This window comes from Mesoplodon densirostris, chromosome 5 (genome assembly GCF_025265405.1).
Source record: "Mesoplodon densirostris isolate mMesDen1 chromosome 5, mMesDen1 primary haplotype, whole genome shotgun sequence".
NCBI lineage: Eukaryota > Metazoa > Chordata > Mammalia > Artiodactyla > Ziphiidae > Mesoplodon > Mesoplodon densirostris.
This window is the reverse complement of record NC_082665.1, coordinates 138,684,503-138,703,241: the sequence shown is the minus strand read 5'-3', so window position 1 is coordinate 138,703,241 and position 18,739 is coordinate 138,684,503. Positions and strand designations below refer to the sequence as shown.

Here is an 18,739-nt window from a genome sequence, read left to right as displayed (position 1 = left end):
TATCCTTTATAATTGACCTTGAACTTTTAGAAGAAGATGAAGTATAAAATTAGTTCAGTAAATACCTGTGGTGTTTTAGATAAGAAGTTAAAGGGCATGCCTTTTTGTGTAATTAACAAGTAAGAGAGAGCCTCTTATGCTGATCCGAATGACAAGGCTCTTTATTATTTTTCTTCTTTGGCCTTTAAGTGGCTACATTTTTATCCAAAGATTATTTTCTGGTATTTCAATGAAAAAGAAACTAACAATGCATTTCTTACCTTAAAGCACATTCATGATGTATAGATTATGTGTTAATCTACCTTAGAGTAAAAGTGCATTATTCTAATCTCAGGTTGACACTTCGGTTTTCTGCTTTCACATTGTTTGGAATAGAATGCTTAATTCCAGAGTAGTTAATGCTTCTATTCGATGTTTTCTATACTGTGAACTTAGTGGTAGGGAATGCAATCTAATCTGAACATTCCTCTATGGAAAATTAAGTAGGAAAGAAATCTGTTTGCAGGGGAGGAACACAGATTGTATTTCAAGTCAAACATTGTTTTCCATTTTTAACATAAGTTTAAGCTTTTTTGAATTATTTGTGCCTGTGTTTTGTTCCGCCAGCAGGAATAACCAGGTTCCCTTGGGTAACTGCTCACTTAGAGTGTGCACAAAGTGGTCTGAGACTGACTGATCCTAAAAGCTTTCTGGCGAGAGGAAAAATAGCTTGTAATCCCACACTTTTGACATCTTAAAAGTATTATATATTTTTAAATGATTTTTTTAAAAATTCTAATTTATTTGAAAATTCATTTGGTCTAGGGTCTGCATTTTTAATAGATTGCATACTACAGAAAATGCATCATATAGTGAAAGCAAGAGATAAGATAGTGCTTCCAGCAGATGTTCAGTTCTGTCTTTTACATTTTCCCAGCAGCCCTGGCCTCATGAAGGCCATATCCAAGTCTTTCTTCCTTTTGAGGGGTCTTGCCTATTCTGTGAACTTATTGCCTATTTAACAATACTTGTGGAATGAATTGGAAGTGCTTGGTTTATCAGTCATGAGAGTGCAGTATGTTAAATGCTGTTAGGCCTACATAGCATTGTGCACTAATGTTCTCTAAAAATCAACTGTGTCGTTAATCAACAAAGAAAATACTAAATGAAAATGATATCCTAGTTACAATATTTTAGGTATCTAATATTTACCATTTAAAATTCCCGTTTATTAATAATATGTCTTATAATTCTTGTCCTTTGTTTTGCTTTTAGTTCTAGAAAAGGTACCAGTGTTAATCTCAAAACACCTCCTGTAGCTGAGGCTGGGTGGAATTTGTATATTGTGAATACGATCTCACCAGTGCAACTGTACAAAGAAATGGTATTCCTTTCAGACTTCTAATTCTTATTTGTAGAAATTTTTAGAGTCTAATTGATGACTAGAAATTGATTCTAATTATCGTACATTCATAATGCCACAGCCAACCAGCTTCCAGGCTCTGTCTGACAGTGCAGTGTATATCTTCACCTTCTTGTTTTCACAGCTCCTGATATTTGAGGAGCCAGGAGAAATTCCCTTCACTAAAATAAGATTCCCTTGTTCATACCCATTCTCCTATGAGAATTGATTAGCCAGTCTAAACATAAGTAGCCTTTGACCTTTATTTTGAACCCTAGCAAAGAGAACCATGAAATGGAGCCGAAAGAAATCTTAGATCATATGTCCCTGTCTCACGCTTCTTTGAAATATTAGCAGATAGTCCCAGGGCACTGCAGCACTTGTAGCATTGTCCCATAGGCATCCTTATTCCTCTTCTAAGAATGGCAACTGCCTACTCATCCCTGACAATTTTTATAAACTCTTTATTTTGAAATAATTTCAAACCTACAGAAACGTTGCAAGAATAAGAATACTACAAATAAAACCTGTGTATTCCCCATACAGATTTGCCCATAGCCAACATTATACTCCCTTTGTTTCTCCCTCTCTTTTCTTCTTTTTTGCACTCTTGTACTTTCTAAATGCGCAAGCATGCATGTATATTTTCTCCTGATCCATTGGAAGGTATGTTGCATATGTCATAGCCTAAGGCCCCTAAATATTTCGGTGCATGTTTCCTAAGAATTGAGATATTTGCTTATATAACCACAGGACACACATATGCTTCAGAAAATTTAACAATGACACAATACTTTAGTCTACGGTTCACATTCCAGTTTTGTCAATTGACTCAATAATGGCCTAGTAGAATCCCCCAGCACCTCCCGCCCCAGGTCCAGGATCCATCAAGTAATGTATTTAACTGTCATGTCTCTTTAGCCTCCTTTAATCCAGAATATGTTCACAGCCTTTCTTTGTTTTATTAAAAAAAATTTTTTTTGTTTGTTTTTTGTTGAAGTATAGTTGACGTACAATATTATAAGTTACAGGTATAAACATAGTGATTCACAGTTTTTAAAGGTTATAATCCATTTGTAGTTATTATAAAATATTGGCTATATTCACTGTGTTGTGCAATATATCCTTGTAGCTTATTTATTTTATACGTAGTAGTTCGTACCTCTTAATCTCCCTCTCTTATCTTCACTGGTAACCACTAGTTTGTTCTCTGTATCTGTGAGTCTGTGTCTTTTTTGTTTTATTCACTAGCTTGTTGTATTTTTAGATTCCACCCTTTGTTTTATAACAGTTTTGAAAAATATTTCTCCCCCTGCCACCTTTTAAAACTTTATTTTTTCATTTCATTTCATTTCTCATTTTATATCATTTCTCATGATTAGATTCAGGTTGTATATTCTTCTTCTTGGCCAGAACATTGTGTAGGTGACGTATCTTTTCAGAGTATCACACTGGGAGGTGCAGAATATTCATTTTCCCTGCACTAGTAATGTTAATTTTGGTCATCTGGTGAAGGTTTTGCCTGATTTGGCCCTGGCATTTTAATGCTGATAATTTTATCAGCTTTGTTCTGTGTTTTCAGTCTTGCTTAATTGAAAGTCTTAGACTCATCTAGGTGATTTGCCTACTGGAGTCTAAAAATACCGATTGACTCAGATTAGCTAGTGATAATTTAAAAAAAATTTTTTTTTATTTTTAGCTGCATTGGGTCTTCGTTGCTGTGCTCAGGCTCTCTCTAGTTGCGGTGAGCCCGGGCTATTCTTTGTTGTGGTACACAGACTTCTCATTGCAATGGCTTCTCTTGTTGCGGAGCATGAGCTCTAGGCGCTTGGGCTTCTGTAGTTGCAGCACGCGGGCTCAGTAGTTGCAGCACACGGGCCCTAGAGTGCGCGGGCTTCAGTAGTTGCAGCACATGGGCTCAGTAGTTGTGGCTCGCAGGCTGTAGAGCACAGGCTTAGTAGCTGTGGCCCATGGGCTTAGTTGCTCCAAGGTACTTGGGATCTTCCTGGACCAGGGATCGAACCCATGTCCTCTGCCTTGGCAGGCAGATTCTTAACCACTGCACCACCAGGGAAGTCCTACCTAGTGATAATTTTTGTAAGCCCGCTGTGAGTTACAGAAATAGATGTAGCAGAACCTAAATTCACAGATTGAAACTAAGATAAAGGAAGCATACTCAATCTGAATTTGAGAAAGATTTAAATCATAGAACTTAAAAATAAAGTTAAGGTTTTCAGATATGTTCATTAGCCTTATCAAATTGTGATCAAATTATTGCTAAGTTAACAGTATTATTAGTGTTACAGTATTAATTGTACCTTCTCTAATGATTAGCACTGTTTAACAAGAGAATATTTACAATCATGTGTGTGTTAAACTGGCTCATAGATCATGGGGGAAAAGAAAACCACTTTAGCTAGGCCTTATCAGAATGATAAATAACCACTTTTAATTTTCAGGATTTAATGTGTTCAGATATTGATTTTAGTAACCAACTGGATAGATATTCATAAGAACTGGGAAACTTTGGGGAGATGTCTAAAGCAACATTAGCTGCTTGCCTTTTTTTGTGTTAGGTAGACTACAGTAACACCTACAAGACTGCAAAAACGCAGGGCTGCATCCACCTTCTCAGCGAGGCTCACCTGTTAGTGAGAGCTGCCCTGATGGATGCCAGTCAGCTGGAACCTGGAGAAAAAGCAGAGCTTTTAGAAGCATTTAAAGAAAGCTGTGGGCACCTTGGAGACTGCTACAGCAGGTTGGTGATGCTACTTGGAAACTTGTCAGAGAAGCCATCCTGAGCTTCAGATGTGCTTACTAACTTTTCCACCTCTGGCAATTACCTGACAAACGGGAGGACGCATGAGGGGAGATGGTTTAGTTATTCATTTATGCCACAGCATTTGTTTAGCACATCCTGTGGGTCAGGTACTGGGCTAAGCTTAGAGAGATGAGCACGACCTGTTGCCTGCCTTCAAGGACTTACAGTTTATTGGATGAGCAGTTCATGAGTCTCCCATCAGTTAATTTAGGAATTTGAAGTTTCTTTTCAGACCTTTGGGCGGGGGTGGGGCACGACCAGTGAACATCCCTGAGACAACCGTATTACTGTTAGCTTTAAGGGAGAGATACTAGTTGGACACTCTGATTTTAATCTTAGTAGTCAGTGCTTTTATGATGTCAGAAAAGGACACTAGGATCAATAGTGATTTCTCTTTTTGAGAATGATTTTTTATGTTAATAGATTTAATGGTAACCATTACTCAATATTTCAGCTTTTTGAGGAAACTTTAAAAAAACTTTTTAATGGAGTCATACATGTAGAAGAGTACACAAGTAATAAGTGTGCAAGTCACAGCAATTTTCACAAAATGAACAAATCCTGTAGCCATTGTCCAGATGAGAATGATCTTTATAATTTTTTTCATATATAATTGTTTCCAAGGCTTACTTGACCCATGGGAGTCATTATAGATTAATAAAAGACTTTTCCTACTTATAAACACCATTATTTTAGAGCCACGTTATGAATATTAAAATTCACTTAATGAATTGTTTTTGTTTTTCTTATGAGCAAGCAAAAAGAAGCTACATTAATTAGAATGACTTTGCAGAACAAAACTCAAGAGTTTGTTCCAACTCCTAATGGCTGTAGAAAAGTATTTTGAGATTTATATCTTCTGGAAATCATGATCTGTTTTATTATTAAATGTGTTAGACGTCCAAACTTAAACATGACAAATCTGAAGTTTTTTTTTTTTTTTTTTTTTTTTTTTTTTACTTCCTTCCCCTTAGGCTTGACACCCAGTATTCCCACCTTGCCTTGCCATACTATAAGATGTCTGGTTTGTCTATGGCTGAAGTTTTGGCCCGAGTGGACTGGGCAGTAGAGGATGGATCGCAGAAATACGAGAGGGGATTAATCTTTTACATTAATCATTCACTTTATGAAAACCTGGATGAAGAATTAAGTGAAGTGAATACAGTTTTCTATTTAGTTATATCTAATATTTTTAATTTTTCATTTTAGCAATTTATTTTATGTAATTCTGTTGAGAAATCAAGTTCCAAGTATTTTTCATTGGTATTATAGTCTTTTTTTTTCTAAAAAGGGTAACTAGATTGTGCCCTTTTCTTCATTAATAATACCCAGAATTACAGCTTGGAAAAGAACTTATAATCATCTTCTCATACTTTCTCATTACATAGACAGGGGGGTGTGGTCCACTGTGGATGAGTGACCTGCCCAATGTGACAGTGGCATGTCTTTAGAAGGATGACATAGAACCTGGGCTTTGCCTGCCTTCTTCTCATCTGCAGCCCTTTTCACAACCCTAGTTGCCCCACTCTCCGGGTGTCCAAAGTTTCCCTTATGAAATCCTGGCCCAGCAACCTTCAGACATTATTAAGGATCATTTTTAGCTCCTCATGTATTTTTAAAGAGTTGAATGCCAGTATGCAAAGTTGGGTATTGTGATACCAAGTGTTTTAAGGTTTTAAGAGAAATGAAATTTTCTCTTATAAATATTAAGTATATTTTGTACATTAAATATAAGTAAATTTTGTATTAAGCAGTAATTTTCTATAATGGACCTTTGAGTATAATTTAATCCAATATTTGTTTTCTTCTTCTGAACTCTTGTTAAAATTAGAAATTCTGGCCACAACTTGGTATACACTTTCCCTGCTTTTTCTTCATTATAACTCAGCAAAGAGATCACTTTAGGTCATCTCAGCTCTCCCATGCTATCACCATCAACTCTCTTTTTAAATTGAAGCATAGTACTGTAATTTTATCTTAATTGGAATGTTTGTATCTTGGCTTTTTATCCTTTTTTTTTTTTTTGGCTGATTTTGTTGCTTTCTATTGGCTGACTGACCTTTTATTTCTTGTTTACTCTCACCAAAGGAATTGGCAGCAAAAGTGGTTCAGATGTTTCATGTTGCTGAGCCGAAGCAACTGCCCCATATTCTCTGTAGTCCTTCTATGAAGAATATTGATCCTTTAACTGCCATAAGCTATTTAAGGAAGCTGGATACTTCTGGATTTTCATCAGTCTTAGTGACATTGACCAAGGCAGCAATGGCTTTGAAAATGAGAGATCTTGACATGCACAGAAATGAAATGAAAAGCCATTCAGAGGTACGGTGCCCTGCCTGGTATTAACAGCAATCTAAAATAGGACTCAGTGGTCCTGAGGTGTTTAATTTTCTTCTGACTTCTGTGTAGCTCATTTTTTTTCTTAGTTGTAAAGGAAAATAGACTTAATATTAAAAAGGAAGTGGCCCAAAGTGGGAGTGCTTGGGCTTTGGATTTGGCAAATGAAAAAGAAAAATGAAAGATAAATGGCAGCAATGGGTATCCCAAGACTTTTCAACTTAGTGTTAGGTATGTTCAGAACACAGTGCTTGGCAGTGAAGAGTATACAGGCTCTGCCCTGAGCTGACAGTCTGACCTGGCATGAGGGGGTGGTGTGGTTTGTCCCTGAAAACAGAACAGTGATGTATATTCAAGTACAGCAAGTAGGTTATTAACCTTGAGTCTTAGGAGTCCAGTAATTGCAGAAATAGCCTGCATTTGGGAAGATCACAAATGACTATGTGGGAGATTAGGCATTTGAATGGTGTATCAAAGAAAAGGTAGCTTCCCATTGGAAGAGAGGCCATTTAGGGACATAAGCCAAAAAAGTTAATCACTAGAAAAAGAAATTAAGAAGTGACATTAATTGAGCACTTATTATGTCTCAGGTCTAACCAAAAAGAGCAGGAGTGCTTTATTGCTGTACAAATGGCACATTTTATTATGATGAGGAGAGCAAGTCAACACTGAGATGTCCTCTACTTTGAAGAGTAGAATTCTAGAAAGATGAATTTTCTTTTCATAATTTTGAAAAATCCTATATAGACCTAAATTTAAAACTGTCTACAAAATAGGACATCTTGATGCTTAATTAAGTAATAATAACTTCTACAAAGACAGTTACCAATGATGTCCTTAGAACTTGTCTTTGTAAAGAAAAAATTAAGATTACAATAAATTATTAATGGCTTATCATTGATTCTTGAATTCACTAGCGTGTACTTCCAAGATGAATGCAATGTTTATTCTGTTCCTAAATTTTTTTTTAATCTGAAGATGAAGATGGTATGTGGCTTCATTCTGGAACCTCGACTATTGACTCAACAGAGGAAAGGACAGATTGTTCCAACTGAATTTGCAGTTCACTTGAAGGAGACTCAGCCTGGATTGCTTGTGGCTTCAGTCCTTGGCTTACAGAAGAACAACAAAATTGGAATTGAAGAAGCAGATTCCTTCTTTAAGGTTTGTCACTTTGAAAATGCAATTGTTCTGGATGGCCTGATGAAGTTGGTGGGGGGATGGGGAGCAGAATAAGAGAAGTGAGTTTTCATTTGTTTATTGAAAAATGAGACTTACACATAACCACTTATAAAAGTACAGATTTAAAAAAATGTATTTAGAAAAATTCTGTTCATGCAACCTGGAGTCTGTTAAAATGTCTAAATTCGCTTTTGCCACGGCACTAATGCTAGAGATAAATTATTGAATACATGGCCCACATGATGGAGTGCTGTTCAGACCAGCTGTAACTTGATCAGTACTATATTTATCTGAGTTATGGGGGCTTGTTTCACTGTTCTCAAGGTGCTTTGTGGTAAAGATGAAGATACGATTCCTCAGCTCTTAGTAGACTTTTGGGAAGCTCAGCTGGTAGCATGTCTCCCAGATGTGGTACTTCAGGAACTCTTTTTCAAGCTCACATCACAGTACATCTGGAGATTATCTAAGAGGCAGCCACCTGACACCACACCATTGAGAACATCAGAGGATCTGGTAAGAAAATGGAATAGTACAGTGAATTAAACTTTATGTACATTACACATTATGATAATGACCCTTCTTATTTTTTTTGTTTGTTTGTTTTGGGGTTTTTTTGTGTTTTATGTTTTTGTTAAATTTTTATTTCTTTTTATTTTAGTTTTTGTTGACCCTTCTTATTTTTAACAGCATAAAATCAGTCATAATTCATATTACCGGATATCTTTTTAAAGCAAGAGTTAAAAATACATTTAAAACTTGTCTGTGAGTGAAGTTGCCCACATTTTAAACACTTTTGTATCCTGAAGAGCGCCTTCTACTGCTCCTGTATTACTCACCTACAGTGGTACTTCAGTAGCCAAAGTGTGAGAGAAAGGGCTTTTCCCCATATCCATCTGTGCTCCCTTAGGCGACAGTCATGAAGTGGAACATGAGAGAAGAGACATCTGCAGACCTCCCTGCTGGGAGAGGAACTGCAGAAGGCTTGTGGGAGAGAGACTTCCTTACCAGACTTCCATTTCCTGTCAGCTGCACAGACAAGAGCTGTTTCGCAGTCTGCAGCAGCCCTAACAACTCTACTCTTATCCTTCCTGTTCCCCCTGACCCCCGGCAGCCCCTTTGTCCCTCACAGTGACAGAGTGGCTAATGTGGGTTTGCTTGAATAAGGGAGTCTTTACGGGAATTGTCTTGAGAACTTATGGAAGAGATTTTGCCTCCCAAGGAAAGTAGTAGAAATAAAAATTATTTTCAGTATTACTGTTAACTTTTTTTGAGTGTAATTAGCTTAAAGGAAGTATTGCCCTTTTTGTGAGAAAGTGCCTCTTTGCAGTTTTTTGAAAGTTAAAATATTAGGAAATATTTAGTAAAGATTTATTCAGTGAGAAGCAGCAAAACTAAAACTTTTTCCAGGGGAATACATTCTAAGACTTTCTTCCCATTACCAGGAAAATGTATACCTAATTTTGGGACATGGCAGAATATTAGGGATTGCTTGCTGTTTGTGGGATGGATGAAGAAAGTCTTGTTTTGTTGTATTTTTGTTTATGATAAATTTCTTTTACATTTTAGATAAACACCTGTAGTCATTATGGCTTAATCAGTCCGTGGGTTAATGTCTTATTATCATCTGAATCCTTGGCTGATAAAAATTATATGGAAGACCTTTCAAAATTACAGGTAAATGAAAATGCCTCCTTTTCTTATGAATATGCATATTACCATATAGTATAGCACTTAAATTTGGTAAGACCCTGGGTGTCCAGTTAATTTAGAGTGTATAATTCTGGGGACAGAATCTATAGGTAGGCATACTCAGGAGCTCTGGAGGGAGTTCCTGCCTCTGCCTGAAACTGCTGACGGGAAGTCTGGTTTTGTTGCCAGTCGGTGAGTGAGCTTCCAAGTCCTGTGACTCTTGCCTCATTCCCAGGATGTGCTTGAAAACACGTTGTGAAATGAAAGTATGGCAGATGTTTCGCAGTGTTTTCATTGACGAGATTCACTTTTATTTTAGCGTTCACTCACACAGTTTAGGCCTCTGGCCCACACCAAGCACTACTATCTGTCTTATGGGAAATAAGTCAAAGTAGCTAGCTTATCTGGCTCCTGAAAGGATTTTTTTTAAAGTAAGAAATATGATCAAGAGAATGTAGACTATCCTGCTAGAATTCTGAACGTGAGTGTTTCTGACCGAGAATGAGAAATAAAGTCCACATTTGACTTGGTGGGTTGGGCTGGGCTCAATGTGGATGTGATTTTGTTTAATGTAATCCGTGGCCCAAGGACTGAGTATAATCCTCACATCTGTTGTGTTTGGTCTTCCCAGTGTAGCTGCCAACACATGAAAATTGAGATTTCACATTCAGAATCTTGAGTTTCAAGTTTCTCTTTGAGAAACTCAGCAGAACTTTCATTCAGCAGTAACCCTGGGCCCTCACTGCCTGAGACCTGACGGTTGGAGCCACCTACTGGCTCCCCTCCTTGGGCAGTGCTCGTGCTGGCCTGTCTGCCACAGTTCCACCTCCATGTCTCCCTGGTCCAGATGCTGAGTGTCTGGCATCCGTTTTCCTTATACTCAGCCGCCTTCGTGCGTTTTCATCATCTGGTTTTCATCATCTGGTTTGGCCTTGTTAAGCTTTTGAGTCTGCAACCCCTGATTTACTCTGGGAACTTAGTGGAAGTGTGGTTATTGCTTATAGAAACCAAAATGTCAAATTGGGGATGGGGTGTCAGGATGCGAAGCTCAAGAGACCATATTGCTTAGTCTTAGCCTCTAGACAGCCTGTGATGTCACCAGGAATGGAGTTACTTACATTCAATCGTGTACTGTAAATGTGATTGATGTACAGCATTGGACGAGGCGGGCAAGACCTTGCCCTCCTATAATGTATGTACTAATTACATATTTAAAATGCTAATTGTAATAAGTGCTATAAAATATCCCCTGATAAATCTTCAAAGCATATTTATAATCTCTGCTTGAAAAAGTATAATTCAGTGATCTTTAGAATCCATTTTAAGGTATTTAAAAAGGGCATCTTGGGACTTCCCTGGTGTCACAGTGGTTAAGAATCTGCCTGCCAATGCAGGGGACATGGGTTTGATCCCTGTTCCGGGAACATCCCACATGCCGCGGAGCAACTAAGCCCGTGCGCCACAACTACTGAAGCCCACGTGCCTAGAGCCCGTGCTCCGCAACAAGGGAAGCCACTGCAATGAGAAGCCCAGGCACCGCAACGAAGAGTAGCCCCCGCTCGCCGCAACTAGAGAAGCCCGCGTGCAGCAACGAAGACCCAAGGCAGCCAAAAATAAATAATACTAAAATAAATACATTTATAAAAAATAAAAATAAATAAATAGGGTATCTTCTTTCTGGGAATCCTTGCCATTAAAGGATAGAAAGTTTAGTCAGTCTAGACTTTTCTAAATCCTTTTCCTAATTATAACTCTTTCTAAATTATCTGGGGTCAATTCGTCTTAGTCATTAAGAAAAAACTAACCATCAAGCAACAAAAAGATCTCTCCTGCTCTTACCTAGGGGAATGGGGGGTCGGTTCAGAATCACTTGGAGAGCTTTTTCAAAATTGTTTGACTCCCCTCTACCCACCAGCTCACCACCACCACACAGATTTAAGATAAATCTTTGTCTCTTGTTCTTAATCACTGTAATAGTATATTTGTGCAAGAATTAAAAACAATCTATAAATCATCTATGTGTCAAAAAGCCACTGTTCAGAACGACACAGTAACTAATAAATGCCGTGCCTTTTACCAGAATTGTCCTGGTCTCCTCCCCCCGCCTCCTTGCCATCCACCCCTCTTAGAGCCACAGGTGTGACTGTGTAGAGAATTCTGTGGGTTCCAGCCCAGCAGAGTCAGCTGAGCATGAGGGATCTAGATCAGAAAAGGGAATAAATAGTGCCTGTGTTGGGGGTGGAGAGTCCATTTCCAATATTGGAAAAAAAAAAAAAAAAAGGAACACACTGCTAAGAAGCAGACAACACTAAGAGTATTTTAAAGAGTAGTAGTAACCTGTGGGCCGTTTTTTATCCAGTGATATATGTGTTGTCTGGTGTTTCTTATTTTGAGGGGTTTTGTTTGTTTTGGTCGCCCTGTGTGGCTTTGGGATCTTAGTCCCCCGACCACAGATTGAACCCGCGCCCTCAGCAGTGAAAGTGCGGAGTCCTAACCACTGGACCGCCAAGGAATTCCCTGGTGTTTCTTATTTTTAAACTTCTTGATGATATGGATATAACTACTTAAAAGTTCATGGGTAACCCATTTTGTACCACTTTGACTCATTTCACTTTAATCACCTTATTTCATATTTGCTATCTTATTGGCAGGAAAATTTTCAGATGAAGGTGAATATTAAACTTGCAGGAAGGAGAGGGACCAACCTTATTTTCCTAGCCATTCCTTGGTAGATATTTGGAATAAAATCACGATGCTGACTGTAAATGGATAGTTCATGTTCCGTGTCCTCCTGTGAGTCTGAGAAGATGCTGTAGTAAAAAGGATACAAGAAGAAGAAAATCAGGATATGAGCATTTCATTTTTATCCAGAAGAAAGGGAAAGCAGAGATTATTTTGGTGGCAGAATCAAAAGTAGTATTTATAGTTTAAATGTTTAAAAGTAAAATATTGTCAAGTTCTGACTACTGAAATAATAGCTGCTCTGTGTCATTCAGGTTGTAGCAAATGGTGTTGATACAAATTATTAAGTTCTTAATGATTGCTGTAGTTTTCTTAAATGTTAACTTCTATTTTTGGTTCTTTGTGTAGTGCATGCTTATTATAGAAACCCTGGAAAATACAGGGAAGTGTGAAAAAGAAAAAAAAAGTTGGCTTTGTCCTCCCATTCCAGTGAACTGGTCTCTGTTTCAAATTTCGATGCTCTTCCAAAGGCATTTCTAGATGTGCATGTACCTATGTAGATTTTATAAAACTGATCATGCTCTGAATATAATTTTGTATTGAGATTTTTTACTAATTTTATCATGAGCATTTTGTCCTTTGGCCTTTGAAAACAATTTTGATAGCTATAAAATATTCCATCATTTGAATATATCATAATTTATTTACCCATCCCTTCTTATTTAATGTTTAGATTTCTTCTAGTTTTTCAGTATTATAAATATTCTTGAGGTGAACATCCTTGGACATAAATCTTGAGCACCATGTTGATTCTATCCTAAGGTTAGAATCTTAAAGCATTCTCATTAGTTTAAACTTACAGTCTATTCAGAGCAAACACAATCATGTTATTTTAAAAAATCATAGCTTTGTATTAAATAGATTTTTTTTTCTTTAAACTAGAGGTGGTTTCAAGATTATTTAATACTTTGGTCTAATTAGACTTACTAAGTAAATATATGCGTGTGCTCTAAAATTACATTTTTTTTTTTTTTTTGGCAAGTGAGATTTATTCTTTTTAAAAACTGTATTCTGTATGTTGTGCTTTAGTTTTTTGGGTGCCTCATTCCATAACATTTCACTTTTCTGTTCATAGTCTCTCATATGTGGTCCTTCATTTGACATAGCTTCCATTATTCCATTCTTGGAGCCACTGTCAGAAGACACTGTTGTGGGCCTCAGTGTCCATGTTCTGTGTCGTACGCGTTTGGAAGAGTATGAACGGTGCATAGACAGGCTGTTAGAGAGATGCCCGGAGGCAGTCATCCCATACGCTAATCATGAACTGAAAGAAGAGAATCGGGTATGCTTTTCAGATTACGGTTTTAGGCTTTATCAGTGATAATCAAATGTTAATCTTGTCGCCTTATCTGCAATATGGGGACAAATTATGCCAGTCCAACCTCACAGGGCTGTGTGGGTTAAAAGATCATATATGTTACATGTTTTGAGTACCATTAGAGGCTGTTAAAATTTATGGTGCTTGTATGTTATCTTCACTAAAGGTCTCTTGTTTGGCGATGAAGTAGGCTATTACCTGAAGATTTGGAAAACATAATAAATGATGGGAAAATTCTTTGTGGACTATCTGGTCTTTAGAAATTAGAAGAGTTTTTGACTTTAGAACTTTCTTCCTACCTAAGAGATGAAAACAAGACATGTCTATGTTTCTTCTTGAAAATAGCGGTGTACATATGTACAGTGTATATATTATTAGATTTTCAAGTTACAGATCTGACTTTTATGTTCTAGCTTAAGCAGAAGACTGTTCTAACAAAGTCTGTTCCTTAACCAAGATGATGTATTTTTGCCCTGGGCTTCCCTGCACAATCTTTTTCTTCTTGTTGGAAATCTGAATGCAAAATGCATCAAACTTAAAAAGTATTCATTTTTCCCTAAGATAGACTTTGTGGTGGAAAAAACTGCTGCCTGAACTTTGTCAGAGAATAAAATGTGGTGGAGAGAAATATCAACTTTACTTATCATCACTAAAAGGTAAAATAATCTTTTTTGCTTGATTATAAATTGAATTGAGGGTCCTCATTTCCATAACTGGCTGAAGGCTTGCTGTCTCATTTTTCATGTGATTCTCAAGTGTGGGGAAGAGGGTCTTCGCAGAATCAACTGGAGAGCTTATTTTTAACATTCATGTGTTCTCGCCACCACATTTGATATTCATTTATCTCTTTTAGCTCTAGAGCTGATGCTTTTAAGTTAATCTTTCCAAACACTTAACAAATTATCACAGTCAGAGAAACTCACAGCCTCAGTATTTTAAAAATTGGAGTAGCCATTAAAGTCCATTTTATATTAATGGTCCGGGTGCTTAATTTACTTCATGTAGGAAATTAAAATTATTATCATTATTAATCGTAATTATAAGCAAGTACTGAGGAATGATAAATTTCTCAAAGATTTAGAAGTGTAGTGTGTCTAAATTATGCAGTATTTTACAGTGTAGGTAGTTATTGTTTGAATTTTTATAATTCATAGTCATTTATAAATCTTGATAGCTATATGGTTATCAGTTTCGCTACTCTTGTGTGTTAATATCACCAGTTAATGGGTGGCCTGATGACAAAGGTATGGTTATATTGATACCAGTGTGCATAAAATATTAGAAGTTGACAGTGTTGGAATTGTATTTTCCAGCTGAGGGAATTGCCTTTCAAAGTGTTAGGCAAAGCCAAGTGGCCATTGGATGGTGTTTTTCTGGAAATCCCCATTAAGTAAAGTTGTCTGTTTGTGATTGGGAAGACAGGGAGGGGCCTTTATACTATTTGTCCTACCCACCTGTGTGATTTTTTTTTTTTTTTTTTTTTTTTGCTATACGCTAGCCTCTCACTGCTGTGGCCTCTCCCGTTGTGGAGCACAGGCTCCGGACACGCAGGCTCAGCGGCCATGGCTCACGGGCCCAGCCGCTCCGCGGCATGTGGGATCTTCCCGGACCGGGTCACGAACCCGTGTCCCCTGCATCGGCAGGCGGACTCTGAACCACTGCGCCACCAGGGAAACCCTCTGTGTGATTTTTTGGTTGTCAGAAGGTGGAAGTATCAGGTGTTCGATTGCCCAGCCCCATCTGCATCAAATTTATCACATAAATTTGAACTGATGATTCTTGTTGGTCAATCACTTCCGGTGCAGATAGCCCACATCTTCACGCCCCGGTGACATCATTATCTTAGGCAAACGACTCCTTCATCCTTTTCTGATCCACACCCACCAACTCATAACTACCCCATAATCTTTCCTCCATTTTTCTATGTCTTTAATATGTGTGTATTCACACACATGTGCATGTATAGTATGTGTGTGGCTTATGGGACTATATGCTGTGTGTGATGTACCTTTATTGTAATACCTCCAGAGCTGTTACAGTGTTTTATTCATTTTTCATGTTGCACTTTCCTTGCCAGCAATGCTTCTCCATACGGAGTACTCTATAACTATTTATGGATTTGAAAGGAAGACACCTGAATAACCTCAGGTCCGTTTTCATGGGGAGTCTCTCTGTTGGCAGCTGTGGTATACCAAGAAGGGACCAGGATTGGAATTAGGAGAATTGGAACTGAGTTCCAAGTCTGCTACTTACTGAGTATCCTGAAGCAAGCCAATTTTTTTTAATTGCCTGGGACTAATGGGAGGTTCAGGACTGACTGTAGAGTAAAATGTTAGGCAAAAATTGCAAAATGGTGAGGTTGCAGATGGAGGTCAGGGACTTACATAATATGCTTAGGAGCTTGCATTTCTTACTGTCTAACGCAGCACTCCTCAGCCTTGTCACTGCTGACATCTTGGACCAGATAATTTGTGTGTAGGTGTCCCCTGTGCATTTTAGGATGTTACCAGCATCCCTGGCCTCTACTTACTAAATACCAGTAGCACTTGCCCAGTTAAAACAGAAATGTCTCCAGCCATCACCAAGTGTCCCCTGGGGGACAAAACTGTACTAGTTGAGAACTGTTGCACTAATGCAGAGCCATTGAAACTGGGGTTAGTGGTTGACTTCTTTGTTTCAAGGCAGTACTACTTATGACCGTTTTTGTGACAGTGAGCTGTGCTTATTAATAAAAATTCTAGTACTATAGTAAATTACAAAGTTTAAAAAGTCATTTTAAACTTCACCAGCCAGAAATAACTATTTTCAACATTTGACACGTATTTTCTAGACACACTGGAAGATTTAAAGTACTCTATGGATTTAAGGTATTGACTTTGTTCTTGGAGTTGTAACCTGTATTAGCCTTTCACTAGTTGGAGGAAGAGGAGAATAGAGCAGTGGCAAGATTTTTGTTGGCTCTATACCTACTTTACACTGGCCCCCACCTCAGTTTTTTGTATCTAGGGTACTACTTACAGGTTCCACATTTAGGCAAAATAAACTAGTTTGATAGGAAAACCTTGGTAATTCATGGGTTTTACAAATTAGTTAGCAGTTATTGTTTATTAAAGTTCTATTTTGTATCAGATGTGCATCACTGTATTTTAAATTAATTCACAAAGGACTCTGGAAGCTAGCAGATGGTACCACTACATTATAAATGAGGAAACCAAGACCCAGGAGGTTGACTTTCTTAAAGTCACCCAGAGCATAAGTAGAAGAGTGTGATCCCTGCCCGAGTCTGTACGATTCCAGAGCTAGGGAGCTTTCTCATACGTCATACTATTCATTAACTTCTTAACAACAAGAGCATGTCATTCCTTTGTGTAAGGGATGGTTTAGGTTGCTGGATATTGGACAGATGACTTTGGATGGATGCACACACACCTGAGCCGGAGGTTTTATATTTCGGTTACTCTGCAAATAGAATAAGTGGTGGGCGTGCAAGAATCACACACGGAATGGACTGAAGAAGGTTTGGGAACATTGTTCTTAAATGTCACCCCCTTCTCTTCCCAGCAGAGGGCAGCATGCACGCATCGAGAAACAACAGAATCATAAAATTACATAGTTACCTTTACAAAAATGTTTACTAAATTCCTTAATATTTAAAATATTCATTAGAACACATTATTTTGCAGTTTGAGAAAAAAAGTAAATGGTCTTGAAAACAGATTTGTGCTTATTAATAACATAAAAATCTTATAATTGAGAGGAACTGATTTAGGAAAATGTCATCCAACAATTAACAGTATTTCCTATCCTAGCAAACAGTCTTTATAAATCAGCTGCAATATAGTCCTAACATTAAAAACAGTGTTCAGTTGACTGTATTTTCCTACAAATGATTCTAGAAAGAATAAATAAGAAGTTGTTAGAACCATAAAGCAGTCTGTGGATTTAAAAGACTGTTTTGGGGGGGGGGGTTTCCTCTCTCGTAGTTATAACATTTTGTCACCTGAATGAGCTTCTAACTGGTTGAGTGATAAGAGAATAGTATGAAAGACAGAATTTCAGTTCTAACTCAGATATTCTTTCCTACAAACAGAAACACTGTCAGTTGTTGCTGTGGAACTACAACTAAGGGATTTCTTAAATGTCCTCCCAGAAGATGGCACTGCAGCATTTTTCTTGCCGTATCTTCTTTACTGCAGTCGAAAGAAATCATTGACTTGAAGGTATCATTTGAAATATACCACAATGGCATATGAGACTGAATTTTTCAAAACTGAATGCCAGATAAAAATATATATATAAAGGATTTTATATTGAATATGTACATATATTACAAATGCCTTCAGGCTGCTTACCTCAGTGGTATTATTAGTTTCATAATTTATGACCTGAGTCCATTTAATTGTCCAGAATGTAAAAAAGCTACAAGGTATAGGATTTTCCGCAAAGAAGGCATATATTTTTAAAGGTAGAGACTGACTTCTATTCCAAGGAACATCAATTTACTGTTGTTGGAGACATGACAATCTTTTTCATCCCGGGAACACAAACAATTTGTAAGTATGCTCGAAAGAATGTCATTCCAAGTGGTCCACAATTTAACCTTCTTGATTTTTCCAGATTTTTCTACTGGGTCACTTTTAAAAACAGTTATTTTCTTTGAGAAAGATGTTAATGTTTTCCCACAGTAAAAGATTTCAAACTTTATTTTCTTGTTACTTTTAAAATTCATGCTAAGTTTCTCTCTGAATCAAATGAAATAGAAGTTTACAAAGCTGACTTTCTTCTTGTCTGGCTATTAACATGATTTGTTGAGTGCATGTTTTTCAGCCAAAGCCTTCTTTCCATTTTTTGTTGATGTGTACTCTTGCTCTTTTAGCCAGAGTGTATGTGAAAATAAAGAAATATAAAGAACTGTGTCTTTTTTTTAGCCTCTTATTAAATAATTTTGAGTCCCAGTTCAGTTCATTGATAGTGTGCTTTGACTTTCGTTAAGGCTGGGCAAAAATGTTACTCACCTGATGTTTGCACAACGATATTTTGAAAACTTTTCTCCTGATGGCAACATTCGTCTTTGCCAGGATTTAATTTATAGATTGTTTCTCAACTCTGCCTTTCTCCAGTTCCATATTAACTTCTTTTGATCATCATTTCGAGGGTTCACAAAACTCAGATTGGCAACATTTTATTTTATTTTAAAAATTTGTTGTATTTTATTTAAACATTTTTAAATTTAAAATTAACAAAAAAAATTTACCAGCTTTATTTAGGT

At 37.2% G+C, this 18,739-nt stretch overlaps 2 protein-coding genes across 4 annotated transcripts in view; one reads left to right on the top strand and one right to left on the bottom strand.

Moving 5' to 3' along the window:
- Positions 1 to 18,326, top strand: part of HPS3 (HPS3 biogenesis of lysosomal organelles complex 2 subunit 1) — a 38,214-nt gene extending 19,888 nt beyond the window's left edge. The window contains exons 8-17 of one of the 3 annotated variants that reach the window (XR_009532607.1): positions 1,255 to 1,363; positions 3,958 to 4,139; positions 5,177 to 5,357; positions 6,291 to 6,524; positions 7,518 to 7,703; positions 8,046 to 8,234; positions 9,288 to 9,395; positions 13,228 to 13,434; positions 14,032 to 14,126; positions 17,561 to 17,648. Coding sequence is in view for 2 of the 3 variants with exons in the window: in XM_060099549.1 (XP_059955532.1) it covers positions 1,255 to 1,363; positions 3,958 to 4,139; positions 5,177 to 5,357; positions 6,291 to 6,524; positions 7,518 to 7,703; positions 8,046 to 8,234; positions 9,288 to 9,395; positions 13,228 to 13,434; positions 14,036 to 14,126; positions 17,561 to 17,688 (1,615 nt within the window). In the remaining variant the exon portion in view is untranslated. Of the gene's footprint in view, positions 1 to 1,254; positions 1,364 to 3,957; positions 4,140 to 5,176; positions 5,358 to 6,290; positions 6,525 to 7,517; positions 7,704 to 8,045; positions 8,235 to 9,287; positions 9,396 to 13,227; positions 13,435 to 14,031; positions 14,127 to 17,560 lie in introns of all 3 variants that reach the window. The other 2 variants (XM_060099549.1, XM_060099550.1) reach the window with 2 other exon arrangements.
- The window catches only part of LOC132490843 (ceruloplasmin), a 67,651-nt gene continuing 61,028 nt past the window's right edge, over positions 12,117 to 18,739 (bottom strand). Inside the window, exon 19 of the mRNA XM_060099551.1 lies at positions 12,117 to 12,220. Coding sequence (XP_059955534.1) covers positions 12,117 to 12,220 — 104 coding nt within the window. The remainder of the gene's footprint in view (positions 12,221 to 18,739) is intronic.